Source organism: Pteropus vampyrus, unplaced genomic scaffold, assembly GCF_000151845.1.
Source record: "Pteropus vampyrus isolate Shadow unplaced genomic scaffold, Pvam_2.0 Scaffold75, whole genome shotgun sequence".
Lineage (NCBI taxonomy): Eukaryota > Metazoa > Chordata > Mammalia > Chiroptera > Pteropodidae > Pteropus > Pteropus vampyrus.
In genome coordinates, this window is record NW_011888856.1 from 1,203,593 (window position 1) to 1,224,688 (window position 21,096).

A 21,096-nucleotide genomic window follows, 5' to 3' on the forward strand; every position below is an offset into this window, starting at 1 on the left:
TTGTGTTTGCATGTGTTTTAAAGACTGCTTAACTTTAAAATATATCAAAGTCCTTGTCCCTCAGGTAAAAATGGCATAGGAAGATCCCAAGGAGGAAGTGGCATTATTCAGTGTGGTATTAAAAAAAATTCCAAGCAGCTGTAGAATATGTTTTTTAAATGTGGCCCTATATTTAGAGCTAAGAGAATAGATATTTGCATTTTGTATAATGGCATGCAAACACGGCATTCATCATCATTAGATTTTTAATTCTTTAAAACTTCACGTCTTTGCTCTTTTTTTTTTTTAACATCTTTGATCTTAATTGTCACTTTATAACTTCCTTTGGTTGTGGGTGAGGTAACTGACGCTTGGAGGAAGTAAAATGACCTTGCCGAGGTCACACTGCAAAACAGCCCGGGAGTAAGAATTGCTCTGGCACCATGTGTTGGTTCTGCTGGGCCATGTGGCATTTAGGAGTCTTTTAGGGTAAAGTAAAAAGTGGGGGCTACTTACAAACCAAACTGAGTGGGGCTTTTTAAGACAAAAAAGAAGGAAATATTGGTAGGAGATAGAATAAAATCTTTTAATTTTTGCTGTCGTCTAAAGTCAAGATTAATTATCCTGTTTTGTATCTGTTTTATTGGCTAAAGTAATATAATTTATATTTCCAGAAAGGAAAGTTTTTAGAAAACAAAACGTAATGTTGCTTAGACATTAAAGAAAACTGAACAACAGATCGTATGATGAAAGAGGCACTTTAGGCAGAAGTACCACCCTGGCGTTTCTCCAGATGCGTCTGGTTTTTGGTTTCAGCACTGAGGTAAAGATGACTGGGTTTGAGGTAAAGGTTTATTATGAAATAAACACTATGCTGGGCGTCAGAAGACCTGGCTGATGTCCTGGCCTCACAGCTCCCAGACTTCCTGCAAGTCAAGATCGTTTAGTTTTCTGTACTTCATTTTCCTCTACCAGAATTCTTCATGACAGTTTTAGACCTGGCAAGGATTCTTCGAGATCGTCTACTCCAGCTCTTTTAAATTTACAGACAAGAAAACTGAAACCCAGAAATGTTAAGTGACTTAAGCATCCTTACACAGCTAATTGGCACTATCAGGAAAACCAGAGCTAAACAATAGTTTAAGTGATAAAAACATGTTTTATTAAGAAAAGCTGTTGAAATAGGGGAGAAGAGACCTCAGTACAGAACTGGGCTCAATTCCAGATACAACAAGAAAAATGGGAATATATAACCAAGAAGCAGACATGGATTGTGAAGCAGAATATACTGAACACAGTTTAAGTTAGTCTGGATGATTCTGCCTTCAGAACAAGTATCACATGTTGTACTCTGGCTTCTCTGTTTATTTTAACATAGAGTGTTTTTCTTGTGCCTCTGACTCAGCTAGGCTTTTGATAGTCAGAGAGATGGAGGTGACAGAGCAGTTAGCAGTTACTTCTTAGTGTTGACCCGAAGCATCGTGTAGTTTTTAGCTTCCTCTCTGCTTTTCATTTATTACTGCTTTTTTCTATGAACTGGGAGACCACATCTACTGAAGGTATATTAGAACTGTGAATGAAATAAAAGGATTCAGTCACTTAACTCTTACTGGTTTATTATAAAGGGTTCAACTCTGCAACAGCCATATGGAAGAGATGCATAGGACAAGGTATGGGGGAGTGGCATGGCCCTTCCATGCCCTCTCTGGGCACACCACCCTCCCAGCACCTCAGTGTCTTCATCAAACTGGAAGCTCCCTGAACCCCATCATTTAGGAGTTTTCATGGAGGTTTCATTGCATAGATGTTATTGATTAAATCATTAGCCACTAGTGAACTCAATGGACCTTCAGAGAGTTCAAAGTTTGGTCTTTCTGGGGACCAGGCCCTTATCCTGAAGCTAATTGAGCACCCCGCACCACCAAGAGTCACCTCATTAGCATAAACCCTGGTAGGGTTGAAAGGATCTTGTTATGAACAACAAAAGATGCTCCCATCTCTGAGAAATTCCAGAGGTTTTAGGAGCTCTGAGCCAGGACCAGGGACAAAGATCACACGTTTTTATTATACCACACTTGAATAGTACTGAATAGTTTATAATGTAAAAAAAAGAAAAGAAAAATTAGAAAGAAATGTTCAACAATAGAGGATTGATTAATATGAGACAATGCTCTGTAGCCTTTACAATTGTTGTATATGTGTAGACATAGAAAAGAGTTTGTGTGAACCATTTTTAACTTGATTAGCAAGTTCAGCAGTTTCCAAATGCAGGGAGATTTGTCAGTAGTTAATACACCAGCAGAATAAAATTCTAGAAAACTGTCAACACAATTCTAGAAAGCTGTCAACATAATACAGGCAGTGTACAATTTATGAAATAGTCGTGTCCCAAAAGTTTGCTGTTTGAAATTCTGAATACATTTTCGCAAACTGTCTGTGTAAGAAACATCTTAACCTGTAGAGAATTTTCGTGAGTTTTTGAGCCCAAACTGACAATTGCCAGGAAACAAGACCTCAGATGCTTTTGAGAATAACTTTGTTTTATGCATTTGTAATTAAGGAGGGAAAGTAAGGAAGATTGCATGAGGGTGGGAGAAAGCAAGACGGGGATTGGATCACGTGATAGTTAAGATTATGTGCTCTCCTCAGGGTGGTTAGGCTTATTTCAAAGATGTATTAATTTAGATGCATAGAAACAAGGGGCAGTGCTTGCTTAAGGCCAAGATCAACCCTTTACTAAAGAAGTTACAGGCCTGGGGCGTGACTGCCCACCAAGACCAGTCCAGTTAAGGATTTGTGACAGATCACCCTGTGAGGGTACTTTCCATAGAACCCCTTTTTCCTCCACAAAACAATATTATAAATACTCTAGGCCCAAGTCATCCTGGAACTGCCTTAATTTTACCCAGAGAATTCTTGGCGTATATATAGTATCCGTATTTATGTTGAGAGCAACTTTATGAGTTGACCACATTTTACGTTCCAACCAGAGTCACCCTAAACAGATCTTACTTCAGTCAGCTAGAATTTTAAAGTTGCGTGATAACCCAAGTTCCATGTTTTAATTGTGCCCCCTCTCCAAAAGTCTTATTGAAATAACAGAAAATATTAGAAGCACAGATGAAATGGTAAAAACCTGGAGAATGCCAGGAACTGGGGGCACATACTAAAAACTGTTCTTTCCAGAAGACACACTGTTAGAGAGATTTCGTTGAACTTTCATTGATCAATTCTCAATCTTAAAAAAAGGTATCCTGAAATGTTGATTCCTGCCCCCTTACCCCCTTCCAGCAAACCGTAAACTCAAAGCTACAGGTAGTGGGAGCACGGAAGCCAAGTGATGGGAGGCCAACCTAGACCCTGGCTCAACTTCTCAGGCTCCTCTGTCGGACCTCTTCTGCTCAGTTCAGTAGGGTGTTGATTTTCTTCGGGGCTCCATCACGTCACTTACCATCTATCTGATGACAAGTCCCAAATGTAAATTTCCAGTTCATTCACCAACATCACCACCCCCGACCCTCTTATGCACATTACAATTTAACAACCTTTAAATCAGGAAGAAGAATAGGCTTATAAATCTTTCTTTTCCTCCTTTTTTCTTTTTCTCTATACCGTGGGTTTGTTGATAATGTCATGGTGTCAGTCAGCAAGTATGGCTTATCCTCACCTCTGTCCAGAGTTGAAAAGCATTTCTGCCTTTCATGATAAAATGCTCCCTTTGATCAACAACCTTTGGCTAACATTCCTTACCATTTTAGGTTGAATTCTCTTACCCGCCCCTGATTCCAGGAGATGGACATGACAGTCACACTTTACCTGAAGAATGGAAGTATTTGCCCTTCCTTGCCTTACCAGATGGCGCACACAACTACCAGGAAGGTGTGTAAACACAGAGAGGAGCAATTCGTGTCAGTTTTCAATCTGCCAAGACATCTTAGATTCTAAGTACTTTGGTAAATGAAAGGACTTTGGGCTATTGTGACTTTATAAAATATTTAAATGCTTGTTTGGAGACGACGAGTCATGCACTAGAAGATCTCTAGTGCGGTGCCAGGCTCATATTGGTAACGGTTGGTGAACCTTAGCCACTGTCGCCAGGACCCTGGCCAAAGTAAGTGATTAGTGGGAATAGGACGTTTGCCACTGGTAGCATTTCCTGCATTTATACTTCAGCTCCTCTCAGAGGCAAACTGAAGCACTTACCTGCACCAGCTGCAGATTGAGGCTGTGCCTGCACACTTACTAGGTTGGGACACCAGCGCTCACCTGCAAAGAGCTAGTATTGCTTCTCCACTCCCAGAGCCGTTGTTATGACAGCGCTCTGCTTGTGTGCGTGTCAGCATCCTCAATGAAGGGCAGTGCCGCGAAGTCAGTACTGCGTCTCCTCCCGCCCTAGAAGCGGGGGCTTTGACTGGCTTAACGAAGGGCTATGCCTTAGGGTATTAGAGGCTCTACCAAAACACTGGGTTGAACTTGGTTTGATTACCTGTTTTCCTAATATTTAATAATTTTCGCTGAAATGAAGCAGATGTTACTATGCAGGTTAACAAAAGTTAAATATATTATTTTAACCTCGCAGATGTTTTTATTCTAACTTTTTTATTTTGAAAGCTCTTAAACTTATAAAAAAGTTGAAAGAATAGTATAGAGCAAATATTCCACAAATGTTTATATTTGTGTATGTGTATGGTTTTACCTGTACTTTTTGAAAGTCAGTTGTAAACATCATGACTTCAACATGCATCTTCTAAGAATGATATCATTCCCAAGATAACTTCCAATATCATTATCACAGCGAAGAGATATATCAATAATTCTATATTACCACCTAATATCCAGTCTGTGTTCAGATTTCCCCAGTTGTCCCAAGAATTTCTTGTACCTATTCAAGGTTCCTGTATTGCCTTTGGTTTTTATGATTCTCTACTTTCTTTTAATCTAGAGTAATCCTGTGTAAAGTATTTCCTAAGATAAGTGATTATAGTCTGAATTTGACCTGTTATAAATCAGCCTTTTGGGCTTTTCTGATGAGTAAACTGTAAAGTTGTGAGGGGAACTCTAAGAAACCAGTGATTGTGGTGCTAGAAATAAGTATGGTATGGGTTCCTTGTTACATATCATTTTTGTTTTAATACTTCATTATAATAACTTTAAATCTCATTATTTATTAATAAGAGTAATTTACACTGGTATTTATGTTTTTCTCTGTATCTCTTAGATACTGTGTTTTTTCACTTGCCACCCAGAAATGGAAATGGAGCTACAGTCTATGGCATCTCTTGCTATCGACAGATTGAAGCCAAGGTACAGTAGTTACGATCATCAACAACAAAAAACACTCAAAAATCTTTTTTAAGTATTGACCACTTAAAGTGTAAAACTTGGGGAAATAGTCTTTTTTTAATGTGGTGCCTGTGGTATTTTAAATTTTTGCGAACAGTTTGTAGCTGTCTCTCTAATAGTACCAATTCACTCACATGGATGTTTTTTTAAGTTGATATTGGTGATTATAATTACATTTATATCATATAATGTTTTATACATTGTTTTTAGATAGGGATACCTAAATTATACATTTGTCTTCAAAATACTGTATTTAAATTTCAAGATGTCTTTGAATTTTGTATTTCTAGTGTTTGGTGCACAACTTAGAAAAAGGGAGTGGTAATGAGTGTTTTTTTATTTTAAGCAGCCTTTTTTAAAAGTAGTAGAAAGTACTTATAGTAGCTTCAGAATACTCGTAAGTTATCTTAATTCTAACTAAGATTTTGATAATTCTTAACCTGCCAGCTTAATGCCTGAATTATTATAATAACACTAATGAATAAATTCATATAAGCCAAGATGGGTAACCCCCCTTTCGTTGTGTGCTTCTGAGCAGCAGTTTTTTGTTGTTGTTGTTGTTGTTGTTGTTGTTGTTGTTTTTATGGTGAGGATACTCGGCATGGTAGCTTAGAGCTTTGCTTTCTTCATAAACTGTTACCTTACATGCTTTTATATGAGATGAATTGAGCTGTTGCCCTTTCTTGGAAATCTATTCCTTTTACCATCTTCTATGCCCTCCAGTGTATATAAACACTAGTAAAATTAATTCTCTAAAGCTGTTGCTGTTAACAGCAGTTCTCATGGTCTGCATAGCCTTTAAATGGCATTTCACGCTACCCATCTCCCTCACCCCTGGTCTGACCTGCTCCAGAGTATATTGGTGTTGCCCATTTCTCCAAGTCTTTCCTGCCTCATCTGATAACCAGACAGATAAGCCAGATATCAGAGGGATCCAGAGCCTAGGAGAAGGACTTTAGTTCCCTTTGAATAAGATGAAACCTGGTGAATGAATCCTGTCAATGTAGAGAGGTAGAAGACAGGCTGACTTGACTTAATGACTAGACATCAGTCAGTTGAAGGCACTGAGGCCCCTTGATCCTCAGGACAGATCTGAGGAGATGTCAGATAATACACTAGAGCGGGGCAAGTCGTTCTTACTTCCCTCACAGTCTTACCTGAGGTTGATTAAATGAAGACTTGTTTTTTATGAGCAGAGAACTGTCGAAATCTCACATGGGCATCTTATGAATCATGGAGGCAGGATAGACTCCAGGTAGCACAGAACACCCGCCTGAACAATTGCTGACAGTTCTTCCATCTCTGGAGAAACAGGCTGTTTTTATCATCTCTTATCTTTTATCAACTGTCCACTTCTCCCCAGAAACTGTGGTCTCTGAAAGGGCTGCCCACCTTAAAACCAGAACTGAGGATGGTTGCTTTGCATTATTAGTGTGGCAGCTTACACTAAAGTATTCTCCATCAGACTGTAAGTCCCTCGATAGTAGAGATGGTCCCTCACTGTTACATTCCCATTCCCTCCCAGATTCCAGCACAAGGTGCCCTGGCCGACTGGCACTTATTCATTCAATAAATATTTTCTGAGATTGTCAATAAAAGCTCTTGAATTTAATTAACCAAGTGCAAGAAATTTTTTCTATCGAATTGCTATATTTATGTTGAAAAAATAATGATTTTTCAATATTCCAATGAAATATTTCTAATATTTCTAATAACTGTTTATAACAGGCATTGAAAGTACGGCAAGCAGACGTCACCAGAGAGACCGTTCAGAAAAGTGTTTGTGTCCTAAGCAAGCTGGTAAGAGACCAAATGTACTCGTTAATGTGTTTACTATACATTGATGACAGATTTTTATTTGAGGATAAGGCATTAGGATAAGATTTATGAAAACAATACTACATTAAAATTCAGCAGCAGCTCATTATTTGTGTTCTTGCAGTTCCTCGTTGTCTGTGAGCAGCTTTGCTCTCATTTGTCCCAAAACTAGATAAGAGGAAGGAGATGTAATGGATAGGTTTTTTGGGGAAAAGGTTGACTCTTGACCAACATGAGGTAGTTGACATATTTCATTTATTCATTTTCTTTTGTTTTCAAGAATTCGAATAAATATTTCACTAAAAATCAAAATATTATAATTATACTCAGATTATATTGATGATAAAGGAGTACATGGCTCTTAATACTGAAAAAATTTTGGCCTTAAACATACAGTACTGTTAAAATGTATAGCTGAAACTTACTGGATTTCATTAACTAATGTCACCATAAAAAAAAATAATGATTAACTTAAAAATTTTTAAAAACAAAATCTGAAAAAAAAAATTGTAGCCTTAACTTGGTCTTTAGAAACTTAAAATGATGAAAGGAAATGAGGTAATCAGTTGTACTATAACTACTTTAAAATTGTTTCTTCTATGTACAATTTGGTCAGATGCATAATCATAAAATGTACAATTTTAACTTTAATTTTTGAAAAGAAATATATAACATTTCTTATTTTTCATAGCTCTCTTCGTTAAATTATTTGTGATGTTCCATTTTTATTACTAATTGGATTATAACACTTTTACCAGTAACACCAAATAATTCTACGTGTACTATATAGTACCCCAAAATCTCTTTGTGGGGAAAAATCCTGGTCTCCATCATATTAAGTACCATAGATCCATATGATTACTGAATACAAGTGTTTCTGCAGTTAACCTAAACCAAAATTGAGAATATTTCATTAGCCTACTCACCAAATGTGTGTAGGTTTTAATTATTTCTTCTGCAATTGTCAAATTTCTTATATCCAGAGACAATTTAAACGTAGTTTGCTTAATATAAGTTGTGCTTTGCAAAATAGGATTTATTTGGGATTTTATTGCGAAGCTTAAAAAAATACAAAACTCTAAATAATAATAATTTAATACCATGGGCCGTAATAATAAGATTTTGAGGATAAGGATATTTCTTCCAAGATAATAATTTTAAATATAGGGCAAGAGTTGTCTCCTAGAAAAGAAAGGGCTTATAAAGGACCCCAGTATCAGAAAATTGATAAGATTGCTAATCTGATCCCTGTACAGTTTCTAAAAGGGTAACCTGAAACATATACATCAGTGAATTACTTTTTTTATACTGGGACAGATGACCAAAGAAGAGGAAGCATAGGAGTACTAGATATTAGAGCAAATGCAACAAGTCGAAAGGCTTACCGAGGAAGCATTCTTAAAAGAACAATTATAATAACAATAAATGCCACATATCAAGTACCTATATGTTAGGTATTAGGTATTCTAAACCAGATACTTTTTAGATAGAATTGTCATTTTACTCCTCATAACAGCAGTGAGATAACAAGTATTTACTGTTCTCACTTTATAAATATATTTCAGGGAAAAAATATCTAAGTCTCATAGACATGTAACCACTAAGCGATAAAACTGGGGTAAAAATCCAGTTTTATCTGGATTTATCATGGGGGATGGGGAGAGCTAGCTCGCACAGAAAAGTTTGGTGGTTCATAGTGCATTGTAGTTTATATATTAAAATATGTTAATTTTTAAAATTTTAAAGTAGTTTCAAGTATAAAATATGTTGATTTTATCTTTAGATGATAATAATGACATATTAACAGAAATATTGAGGGGGAAATATTCCATCATTGGTTTTTTTATTTTTAATTTTTTTTTTTTTTTTAATGCCTATAGCACCTGGTCTTCCTAGGTGGTCTCCCATCCAAGTACTAACCAGGCCCAACCTTGCTTAGCTTCCGTGATCAGATGGGATCGGGCATGTTGAGGGTGGCATGCCCATAAACCTATTTTTAAATTTTATGTTAGTTTCAGGTATGCAGTACATTGGTTAGACTTGTTTTAACTAATTAGACTATAAAGGCATTGGTAAATGCCTTTATAGACTAAAAAGGACATAAAAATCAGAAAACATCGGGAAAAGAAGATTAGGAATAAAAGGATAAAAACAGTAGAAGAAGGCCTTAAATAGGAAAAATAAGAACTAAGGAGTAACTTTGTTCAAGTATACAAAAGAATATTATGATAGAGGACACAGACTAATTGTTCTGAGCCTCTGTAGGGGACAAAAAAGGGAAATGAACTTAAATTTAATTATGAATGTTGAACTAGATATAAGAACTAGCTGCTATAAGGATGATTAAATGCCTCTACAAGTCAGCAGAACAGCGTGCAGAATTAAAATATGTTTTAAATTATTTAAATAATAATAGCTAATGTTTAAGTGCTTTCTGTGTGCCAGATACTCCACTAAGTGCTTTTCCCTGTGTTATTTAATTCTGAAAACAACTCGGCCAGATGCTCTGTCTCTTCATATACCCACGTTCACATCAGCAGGCAGGTGTGGAGAGGCGAAATGCCCAGAGTTACGCGGCTGGGTGATGGAGCAGACCCAGGAGGTGTGTGCCCACACTCTCAACCACTGCACTCTGAGCGTGTCAGACACTTTTCAACTGCAGCCAAAGAGCTAGAACAAGTGACTTAATAGCTTTCAGCTGTGAATAATAAGATACTAAAATTGAGAGTTATTTTTTTCTTCCTATTCTCTTTAAGAAGTTGTGAGATGTTACTATTATCAAACTAATGGTAATTTTTTTTCTTTAAGCCTCTCTATGGCTTACTTCAAGCAAAACTTCAACTCATTACACATGCGTATTTTGAAGAGAAGGATTTTTCCCAAATTTCCATTCTAAAGGTAACTTTATATTCCTCTATAGATGTGTTTGGCCACAAAGAAGACAGATTTGTGAGTCAAGTAAATCTCAGTAATATTGTGATAAAAGATAGTCATTTATTAACTTAAGAAAGACATTCTTCTTTGAAATAACATTGAAGGCCAGAGATCTGCCTAAAATGTACAATTCATACTTATTGCATTTAACCAAACTGTCATTTATTAGAAAATAATGACTACAAATGACTATAATTACTACAGATGTTTCTATTAATAGATATGGCCCTTTTGCAATGGCATTGCTTCTCTAAATTTGCTTATCTTCTTAATATACTGCACAGTATGTTTATGTATCAAGTTTCTGGTCCTAACCCCCATAGCAGAAAAAACCAGAAAAACTACATGACTATTTTACTGAAGATGGATAACATGCTTTCTCAGGGTTCCATGAATGTATAGAACGTGAATCTCCCCTGGATTCTAGTGAGGGTAGGACAGTTAGCTATTTAGCCAAGAAGTAGAAGGAATTTATCCTAGGAATCCATACCACCATGTGAGTACATCAAGATCTACAACGTAGAGGAAGAGCTAGAGGGAGTGCTGGCAGCTGGCAGGGTTTCAGAGAGACCTTGATAGTTTCTAAATTTAGGGCCTGGCAAAACAAACCGTCTCAATTAAAGAACCATTTTTTTCCTGATCATCGTATCTCTAATTCAGTGTGTAAAATGATAGTTAAATGTCTAAACTGATTCTGTATTTTATAGGAGCTTTATGAACACATGAATAGTTCCTTGGGAGGAACTTCTTTAGAAGGATCCCAAGTATATCTTGGTAAGTAGCCTTTTTACAAGTCAGAAGTACCTTCATTCCTTGTTGTTTGGCACACTGAATTACATGTAAAACTTCATGATCAGAATTACATTTCTATATAGGATCTAAATCCTTCAACGTTTGATGCTGCTGCTGCTGCTTTAAATATCTTCTTAGACAGTATTTATTTCTATTGACAAAGATGATAACCTACCTGTGCCAGTATTCACAACTATTATGTGAGGCACGTTTCTTCTATTCAGAATAGTAATCGAAGTCTTTTGCTTTTCCTTACATTAGTGCTGACCAGGCTAATTTCTTGTCATAATAGAGTGGGGGGAGCAAGAGAGAGATCTGCTTAGCTTTTTATGCTAAGATTTTATCAAGTTGGGAGTTTTGTTGAATTTATACTATTTGACAACCCAGAATATATATTGGTGTCCAAGGTACTCAGTAGGCACTCAGTAAATAACTTTTTCATGATTAAAAAAAATTTTTAATCACGTAGTGATTTATACTCACTCAATAAGTAGCCGAACTGGTAGTTGACTTTTGCAATCCTGTGTGCAGTGTAAGCCGGTTACAAACCTCCTATTCTGAGGACATATTTTCTCTAAATTATCTTCTCTTGTCCCATGGCAAATAGTCAGAGAAGACTGCAATTCAGAAATACCATTCTATGGAGTGCAGTGACTGAAAACCATGTCTAAATGATTGCCACTGGAGTATAACTTTCATAATCCTAGGCTTGTATAATTTGTAAAATGTTTGTAGACTGCAGAGAAGGTGTTAGAGCTGCACTGTCCACAACAGTAGCCACTAGTCACCTGTGCTCTTTACATTTAGATTAGAATTAATAAAAATTAAATAAAATTGAAAAGTCCATCTGTCAGTCACACTTGCCACATTTCAAGTGCTCGTTGACCACATGTGGCTACTGGATCGGACAGTGCAGGTTTAGACACTTTCGTCATTGCAGAAAGTTCTGCTGGACAGTGCTATGTTTAACTATTAATAGTAACTTGATAAATTCCAAGTACATCAAATACTAATAAATATTTTAATATTTGCATATTCCATATTCCCGCATTTTTTTTTATTGCCTTTCCTTTGAGAGTAGAAAACCTTTGTTTGCCAAAAACAGTAAGTTGTAGTTATAGATTAGCTTTTTTGTTAACATCGTAGGTCTGTCTCCTCGAGATCTTGTGCTTCATTTTCGACACAAGGTATGATACCTTATTTAATTTATGATCTACTAAAATTGTGTTCATTTAACTGGGCGAACGCCATGTGCTACGCGGTCAAGTGCAGATTGTGGCATAACCATGTCTTAGTTCTTCTAAGACATCTCTCAATGATACAGTCAAAAGTGTCGGTAGTGCTTGTGTGATAGAAATTTCTATCACCTGTTTATTTTTGTGCAGGACAAGATACTTTTTCTATTGTCTTTGTAATTTCGGAGACCATGAAATTAGAATGGAAAGAAACATGTAATCTTGCAGAACGTTTTATATGTTGTCCTGAAACGGAAAAACTTTCCAGCGAAATATCTATATTTATGCCTTCTGACCTTTATTACTAAAGCATATCTTGGCATATACACATTGATCATTCATTTAATGAGCATTTACTGAATATCTGCTGTACAAATGCTCTGGACAGATTCAGAAATAAACGAATAGTTCCTGCCCCTTTAAAGGAGCTTTCACTATGTCAGGCTAAAATGGCACAACTCCTCCAGAAAGCACATTTTAGAGATTTGAGTGGTTCTCACGTTTTCTAGAGGACACATAATATTTCTCAGTATAAGTTCATAATTTTCAGTGTATTTTTTAAGCACTTATTTATTGAGTAAATGATATATAGTTATGTTCAAAGAGGAAAAAAGGCAAATAAATGAATAATAGGCTTGTGTTTCTTGTTTTAATATAACATTTATTATTTTTTTTCATTAGGTCTTAATTCTGTTTAAACTAATTCTTCTCGAAAAAAAGGTGAGATTTGAAGGAATGGACTATTTCACATTTATTGACATTCTTTAAATACTATATAAAACTAAAACTAATGGTAAAGTATAAATTAACTTTTTTGACTATCAAATTGTTGTGAACTGAAGTCCATGTTTTTGTTCACTATTATAGAAGTATAAATTCATGCAATCTTGGGGAAAGTTTGACAGCATTCAGTTATCAGAATGGCGTTTGGTTGGGTTTTTTTGTTTTATTTGTTTGTTTTTTTAATTTTAAAAGAGTTTATTTGAGCCAAACTGATGATAGACATATGCCGGGAGCAAAATTTCACATGCTCTCCAGAATGATTTTGACTGCCGGTAACAGAAAACCCAGTTTAAACTGCTTTAAATAACAAAGTAATATAGTGGCTTCTTTCAGACTTCAGGATTGGTTGACAGAATGGTTCAACAGTGTAATTAAGTACCTAGATTTTTCCCATCTCTTTGCTCTACAATTCACAGTGCTAGTTTTTTCCTAAGCCTGGCTTCCCTCATGGTATCGGATAACTGTCAAGAGTAATCCGGTTATATACTTCCTCAGTTATACCTAGTGGCAGAAGCGAGAACTCTTTCCAGACTATTTAGTAAGAACCCTTCCTTTCAGTTTGTTCGGGGCCTCTGAGGCCATCTGCTTACCCTGAAGCAGTAACTGTTCCCAGAGTGATTGGCTTCTACTTGGGTTCCAGACCACTCTCTACTACAAAGGGTGGGATTGCCATGATTTTAGACCAGATTTGTATCAAGGATTTTAGATCAAGGTTTGCAAACTAAGCCCCAGGGCCAAATCTGGCCCACCAAGCTATTTTTATAAATAAAATTTTATTGGAACTCAGTTACACCCATTCGAACACTTTTGTAGACAGCTGCTTTTGCACTGCAGTGGCGGAGTTGAGTAGTGCTCGAGAGACCATATGGCCAGCAGAGGAAAAGCTCTTGCTATCTGACCCTTTATAAGAGAAGTTTGCTGACCTCTGGTTTAGACTAATCAAGAGGCTTCCCTGTATCTGGGACCAGCCAGTTTTATATCCCATATTACTGTGCTCAGTGGAGTAGGGTGGGACGAATGTTGGAAAGTCAGCCATTCACAATATCCAGTATGGTTCATGACCTTAAAATTTTTATTTCCTTTTGCCCAATAATTCTCCTCTTAGATAAGAGTTTTATCCCAGAATTAATCTGAGTTGGACGCAAAGCACTATCTAAGAGATTCTATCACAGAATCATTTTTAAGAATGAATTTTCAGTGAATAAATAATGGTTTATATTGTATACTGTATATAATTCCAAACAACAGATTCTGTGATTTTTAATTGTTGTAAAGATGTTTTATGTCATATTAAGTAAAAAAGTTTGTCCAACTACATATCAAGCCATGATCCCAATTTCATAAATAAATGTGTATTTTTTGAAAAGAGACTAGAAGGAAAGACATCAATAGTTTGGTGAGAAATAGGTTATATTTTTAAGAAGGAGATACTTCTCTGTGTTCTAGTTTCTGTAATGACTGTGTATTCCTTCTAACAGAAAAAAAATAAAAAAAGAATGAATCTAACATATACTAGTACAATGTTTAACCTTTTAAAAAATATTTTAGTGTTGTAAAATACACAAACATAATTCACCATCTTAACCATTTTTAAGTGTGCAGTTCAGTGGTAATAAGCGCCTTGTTGTGCTGTCGTAACCATCCACAGAACTTTTCACTCTGTAAAACCGAAACTCTGTACCCATTAAACAATAACTCCCCGGTCGTCCCCCGCCATCTCCTGGCAACTGTTCTTTTACTTCCTGTCTTTATGACTAGTTTCCTCATACAAGTGGAATCATACCATACTTGTCTTTTTGTGACCGGCTTATTTCACTTAGCATAATGTCCTAAAGGTTCATCCACATACATGTGTCAGAATTTACTTCCTTTTGAAGGCTGAATTATGTTTCATTATTTGTACGTACCACATTTTTTTAATCCATGCATTCATCTATGGACACTTGTGTTGCTGTCATGAATAATGCTTCTATGAACATGGGTGTACACATATCTCTTCAAGACCCTGCTTTCAGTTCTTTTGGATAGAAACACAGAAGTAAGATCGCTGGATCATATGGTAGTTCTATTTTAAGTTTTTCGAAGAACTATTATACTGTTTATAATGGCTGCACCGTTTTACATTCCCACCAGCAATGCACAAGGGTTCCAGTTTCTCCACTTCCTAATCAACACTTGCCATTTTCTAGTTTTTGATAGTAGCCATCCTACAGGTGAGGCAGTGTCTCCTGGTTCGATTTGTGTTTCCTAATGATGAATAACACTGACATCATTTCACGTGCTTGTTGGCCATTTGTATATCTTTCTTAGAGAAATGTCTGTTCAGGTCCTTTGCTTATTTTTTAATCAGGTTGTTTGTTTTTTTGTTGTCGAGTTATAGGTTTCAAACTTTTTTATTGCAATCCATAATAAAAAATGTTTTACATTGCAACATAGAGCAACGTATCTGAAACGAAAGCTCTGCAAAATAATGCTTTAGCCTAGACACATGCAGTGGCATTTATGAACAAGTAAACTTTATGTAATGTGGCAAATCAATCAGGGGTACATTCTTTGAATGTTGATTTGATAAAGACATCTTTTAACGCAACACTTGGTTTCTATACATGGGTGCTGTGCTGTCAAACAGTAGTTTAGTGTCCCTAAATGATTTGTTAAAAAAGGAAAGACATCTCACCTAAGCAAATCTCATGCTTGTTTTTTCAACTAATGTGATTATTACCCGTGTTAGTTTTAGTGTCATATCTAACTGAATCCTGTTTCTGATTTTTTTTGCAATTGTTATTTATGAAAAATGTCAAACATAGAAAAGTTGATAGAATAATATAAGGAACATTTTCACATCTTTAATCTATATTTACCTGTTAACACTTTACCGCTTTTGCATTACATTGCTTTATACTGTATGTTTATTTTTCCCCATGAATCATAATTTTAAAGAAATTTGTAGATATCATAATACTTTATACCTGAATACTTTAGGATATATTTCTTAAGTATAAGGATATGTGTCTACATAACCTAAACAGCATTTTCACACTCAAGAAATTTAACATTGATACAGTGAATGATTTCTAATGTATAGTCCATTTAAAAATTTCCCCGGATGTCATAATGATGTCCTATAAGTCAGTTGTTGTTTTGTTTTTTTTTTCAGTCTGGAGACCAAGGATCATGTATTGCATTGTTAGCTTTCTTTAATGCCAAACAGTTCTACCCCCTCATTTTTTTTTTTTTTTTTTTTTTAAGAATACAGACTAGTTGCATTATAAGATTAGATTTGTCCTATTGTTTTCTTGTGGCTGGCTCTAGATTAAACTTTTTTGGCAAGAATGCTGTAGAGGTGTTGGTGTGTCCTCAGGCATCACATCAGGAGGCCCATAATTGGTTGATCATTTGATTAATGTAGTGGTTGCCAACTTTCTTCATATTAAAGTACTTGTTTTGCCCTTTGCAATTAATAGGTAATCTGCGGGATGGTAAATTTGCATCTGTGTGAATATTCTGTTGCCCAACAACCTTTCACAGTAGTTTTAGCATCCGTTGGTAATTTTTACCTGAATCTGGGTGGATGCTTGGTGATTTTCTAATCCTCTCATTAAATCTGTACCGATAGCTGTTATTCTTCTATAAAGAAAAGTTTCTTTCCCCTCTTTTTTTCTTTTTTAAGTATCACATGGTCTCAGGTTTTCTAATTTGATTTTGATGGGCTCTCTTTTAGGTTCTCTTTTATATTTCTCCAGTGAATAAATTGGTGGGTGCCCTGATGACTGTGTTATCCCTTTTTCCAGGTAAGCGAGTAGCAGTATCTACTGTTTCTTTTGTTTGACTAGTACTGGAACTTTTCAATAATAAAAACGTTTTCAAGGATAAACTCATTAGGGTTAACATTTCTGTTTTAATATGACATTTTCATTTTGACAATAGTTTTTTTTATCTGAGATTTTCTTTTTTTTTATTAGAATGTGTATAAGCATAACTTATTAAAATTTTTATTGGAGAGTTCTATTTAGAAGGGAATATACAACTCTTATTTGCTTCCACCTCGTTAGAAGCCAAGCTGTTCTCCAATGTTTTATGTTTTAGGCATGATCGAACATGGTCTCAGTGACTGTTCTCAGTACAGACCCCGAAAGAGTATGTCTGAAGATGCTGGACTTCATGAAAGTAATCCCCCTGCGGATGATTTTGCTTCTGTGTCTGCTCCTAACATTTCAAACACCAACTCGGAAACTGTCAAGAAATTTATGACACGAAACCACGGAGGAGATGTGGCCATCAAGACTGAAGAACCTTTGTTCCAAGTAGAAGCTGACAGCAGCAAAGGACAGGAACTCAGTGATACCAATCAATATTTGAAACCTCCTTCTCGTCCATCTCCAGAGTCTTCAGAAAGTGACTGGGAGACCTTGGATCCTAGTATCTTAGAGGACCCCACCTTGAAGGAAACGGAACAAGTGGGGTCAGAACAGACAAACTCTTTTCCAAAGGAGTCAGTGCCCTCAGACAGCCCTCCGATTACTGTACAGCCTCAAGCTAATACGGGCCAGGTGGTCCTCATACCAGGGCTGATTTCCGGTTTGGAAGAGGACCAGTATGGCATGCCCCTAGCCATCTTCACAAAGGTAAAGTGTAATGTCCTTTATTGAGCCCCTAAAGAATCTGACAGAATCCTTTTAGAATTTAACCGTTAGTGTTGAGCACATTTTCAGGTCTGAAAATTTTCCTTGAAAACTAAAATACATACCAAATGTATCATGCTGTGGTGTCTGTGCCCATAGTGTAAGGCTCTAGGGTTACACTAATTCACAGAGTTTTCACTGGAAAAGTTTGGAAGCTTAGTAGATACCAGCCATCACTACATTGGGTCTGTTTTTAATCATTCAGGTTTATTTTTGAAAAAGGATGAATTGAGAAACTCCAGATAGTCTTAATTTCACTTAATGAATATATAAAAATACTACAATTCCAAAAGCTACAAATTTATGAGGAAAAAAATGCTGAGATGGATAACTGAAATATTATGCCTTATAACATGGAATAGAGTGCTTTGGTTAACTTTCCCTAAAATTGTTTTAATCTTTTTATGAAAACCCATTCAAAATGTATTTGTAAATTTTTAAAATAAATTAAAACACAACATGGTAAATTAATTTGAATCTTTAATTCGGGGTCTTATATCCCAGGATATCATTCGTTAATGTCAGTAATACATTATGATTATAGAAGCTACGTTATTTGGATTTTGTTTTCATCCTATTCAGGAAACACTACTTATTTTATTGCCATTCTTGAATTATTTTTCAAAATGGAGCAGAAAAATAGAAATTCCATTTCATTCCTTAGTCAGCGAGTATTTCTTGTCTTTATTTGTGCCAGGCACCGTCCTAGGCTCTAAATTCTTGCGTTCGTGATTTTGCATTCCACCATGAAAGACAGGTACATCTTTCCAGGAGCTAGAGCAAAGTCTTATGTTTTTCTCTAAATAACATCTTTTATGCATGAAGTAAAACTTTATAGGGAAAAGGAAGATGGGGAGTATAGACTGGACCGTGTCTTTCTTCTTCCACCATACTCTACGATTAATTCTTTTTGGGTTTATCCAGCTTTGCAAAGAAGTACTTGCTCCAAGTTAGTATCGCCAAGTAATTAACAGAGAATGTTGTCTTTGTTCACTTCGTGGCCTGTTGGGGGACTCTGAATTATCCTAATCGGTTACACGATTGAACCCAAGCACAATTTCTGAAAACTGGGATTTAGGAACCTGGGCAAAGAACTCAGAGTTCTCAAAAGACCAGGTATAGACAGTAGCCATGAATTGTGGGTTTTCCAAAGTCACATGTGGGTGTCATGACTACCTATACTTTTTGGGGCCCTTACTTTGCTGTCCCCCCTGGACTCCCCCACCTCTAATTGTTATCATAGTGGGGTTATCATTGTGGAGTTATCGAGAGAGAGATTAACTGGGGAGGGATTTTGTTTTTGTCAGTGAGGTTGCTGAATTAAAGCATTGTAAACATACATTTTGTGCTGTCAATAAACCATGTTGACTGAATATTCTATTTGTGCTCATTATACCAGTACTAAATATATGACGGGCTTACCACCATCGTGATGGTAGATAAAACGTTTTTCTGTATGTTTTATTATGTACTGATTAAAATCTAATTTGTTGTTTAATCACATTTTCAAATACACATGTCGATTCTTTCATGTTGGTAACTTCGGAATATGAAATATTCTTAAAAGTGAATAGTCTTCAGACTCTTTTTTTCTTGAAGATCTTAAAATGCTTGTACAGAAGGGATTAGGTTAGCAGACAGCTTGAAAAGTAATTTCAAAAATAGCCAGAGAGAAGCTTGGGTGCCTGGAGAATACTGCCGAAGTGGCACAGTGAGCCTTGAGGAGAATAATAAGCCGACTGGTCTCCTGACTCGGTATATGAATAAATGGACACAGACTTCTGCATGATAAAACAGTTATGTCCGGAGGAGACTCCCTGTCTCTCCAGCTTTCCAGGCTCTCTGGTACTTGAAATTGCCTGAGGATGATGCCTTCATGTCAGTCTTAGAGGTTAGGCTTACTATGTAAATGCTGTCGGTAGCCGATTCTAAAACGTGCTTGAGCCTTTCCAGGGAGCTGATTTAGGAAGTGTAAGGAAGAAGCTGGGGTGCTGAGGGAGAGGAGATTGGCTACTGTCGGGGTTTGTAAAGTGGTGGTGACAGTTTCCACTCCCACAACAGTGCATGGGGGTGCCCCCTTGCCCCACCTTCTCATTATACTTGCCGTTGTGAGACTTTTTAACATTTAGCCAATCCGATGGTATCTTGTAGCTTAGTTTGCATTTTTTCAGTAATCACTGTTGAGGTTGAACGTCTTTTCCTATTCTTGTTAAGCATTTGGATTTCCCTTTGGAGTACTTGTTCAAAGCTTCTGGATTATCTCCCTTGTCGTCAGTGATTCGTCGGACTTCATATATTTCAGATATCTTTTCTGTTGATGAATCTTTTATCTTATGGGGACTGCTTTGGCGGTCTTAAATTTAAGAAATCCTCTCCTACGTCAAGGCCATAAAAAGTCTCCTAAATTATCTTTTAAGCTTTATAGTTTTGACTTTTACATTTTGGTTTTTATCTACCTGGAATTAATTTTTGCATATGATCATGTTACTGGATTTTAGTTGTTGCTCCATGGGCGTGTCTGTCCCTGGGGCAGTCCCACACTGTCAGGCGGAGAAAAGGCTTCCCCTCTTGTTACTGTTCTTAGCAGTTTTCAGCTCTTTGCATTTCCACATGAATTTTAGGATCAACTTAAGTTCCTAAGTTGCGATCACACGGGTTGAGATTTTGATAAGGATTACCTTTAAATTCTAGATCAGTTTTGGAGAGAACTGGCATCCCTATGATATGGAGGCTTTCGATTCATGAACATGCTCATCATCCTTGACCAGAGGCGAGATGAGCAAATGACATTTGGTCCTGATCATGTCGCAGCCCTTCCAAGTGGCAGAGAAGAAGGCACACAGTGTCTCCCAGATCTACCAAGCTGAGATGTGGGTTTTAATTGTGGCATAGAACAAAATCCACCCTTTTTAGTGCACGGTTTAGTGGTGTTAAGTTACGTGCACGTTGTTGTGCCCCAGATCTCCAGAAGTTTTTCATCTTGCAAAACCGAAACTGCAGACCCATGAAATGACAACCGCCATCCTCTTTTTACCCCAGCCCCTGGCAACCACTGTTCTTTCTATTTCTATGAATTTGACTACTTCAAGTAACTCATATAATGGAATCATACAGAATTTATCTTTTTGTAACTGGCCTAGTTAACAGAATACCCTCAAGGTTCATCCATGTTGGAGCTTATGACAGGATTTCCTTCCTTTTTTAAGGCTGAATAATTGTCCATTGTATGTATCTACCACATTTCATTTATCCACTCATCCTTCAATAGACATTCAGGTTGCTTCCAAATATGAGAGGTAAAGTACCCTACAAAAATGGAAAATAGGGGGTGGACTGGGTGTGAAGGGTACGAAAAGACCCACGCCCCTGCTATCGCTGTATGTTAAGGACCTGTAAGGGATTTAGGCTAAACCAATCATCATTAAAAGCAATGATGGCAACATTTTAAAGCTATTTTGAACTACTATTGTAAATAATTTTATAAACACGTAATACTTTCATACGGTTCAATATTCAAATGGTTCCAAAAC

General features: G+C 36.5%; 1 protein-coding gene and 1 pseudogene across 2 annotated transcripts in view; one reads left to right on the forward strand and one right to left on the reverse strand.

Moving 5' to 3' along the window:
* The window catches only part of AVL9 (AVL9 cell migration associated), a 39,199-nt gene that overhangs the window by 1,708 nt on the left and 16,395 nt on the right, over positions 1-21,096 (forward strand). The window contains exons 2-10 of one of the 2 annotated variants that reach the window (XM_011362467.2): positions 3,738-3,858; positions 5,198-5,283; positions 7,051-7,122; positions 9,949-10,038; positions 10,782-10,848; positions 12,013-12,053; positions 12,783-12,821; positions 16,606-16,675; positions 16,971-17,519. In XM_011362467.2, coding sequence (XP_011360769.1) covers positions 3,738-3,858; positions 5,198-5,283; positions 7,051-7,122; positions 9,949-10,038; positions 10,782-10,848; positions 12,013-12,053; positions 12,783-12,821; positions 16,606-16,675; positions 16,971-17,519 — 1,135 coding nt within the window. The remainder of the gene's footprint in view (positions 1-3,737; positions 3,859-5,197; positions 5,284-7,050; positions 7,123-9,948; positions 10,039-10,781; positions 10,849-12,012; positions 12,054-12,782; positions 12,822-16,605; positions 16,676-16,970; positions 17,520-21,096) is intronic. The other variant, XM_023532022.1, reaches the window with a different exon arrangement.
* Positions 9,012-9,130, reverse strand: LOC111741272 (annotated as a pseudogene).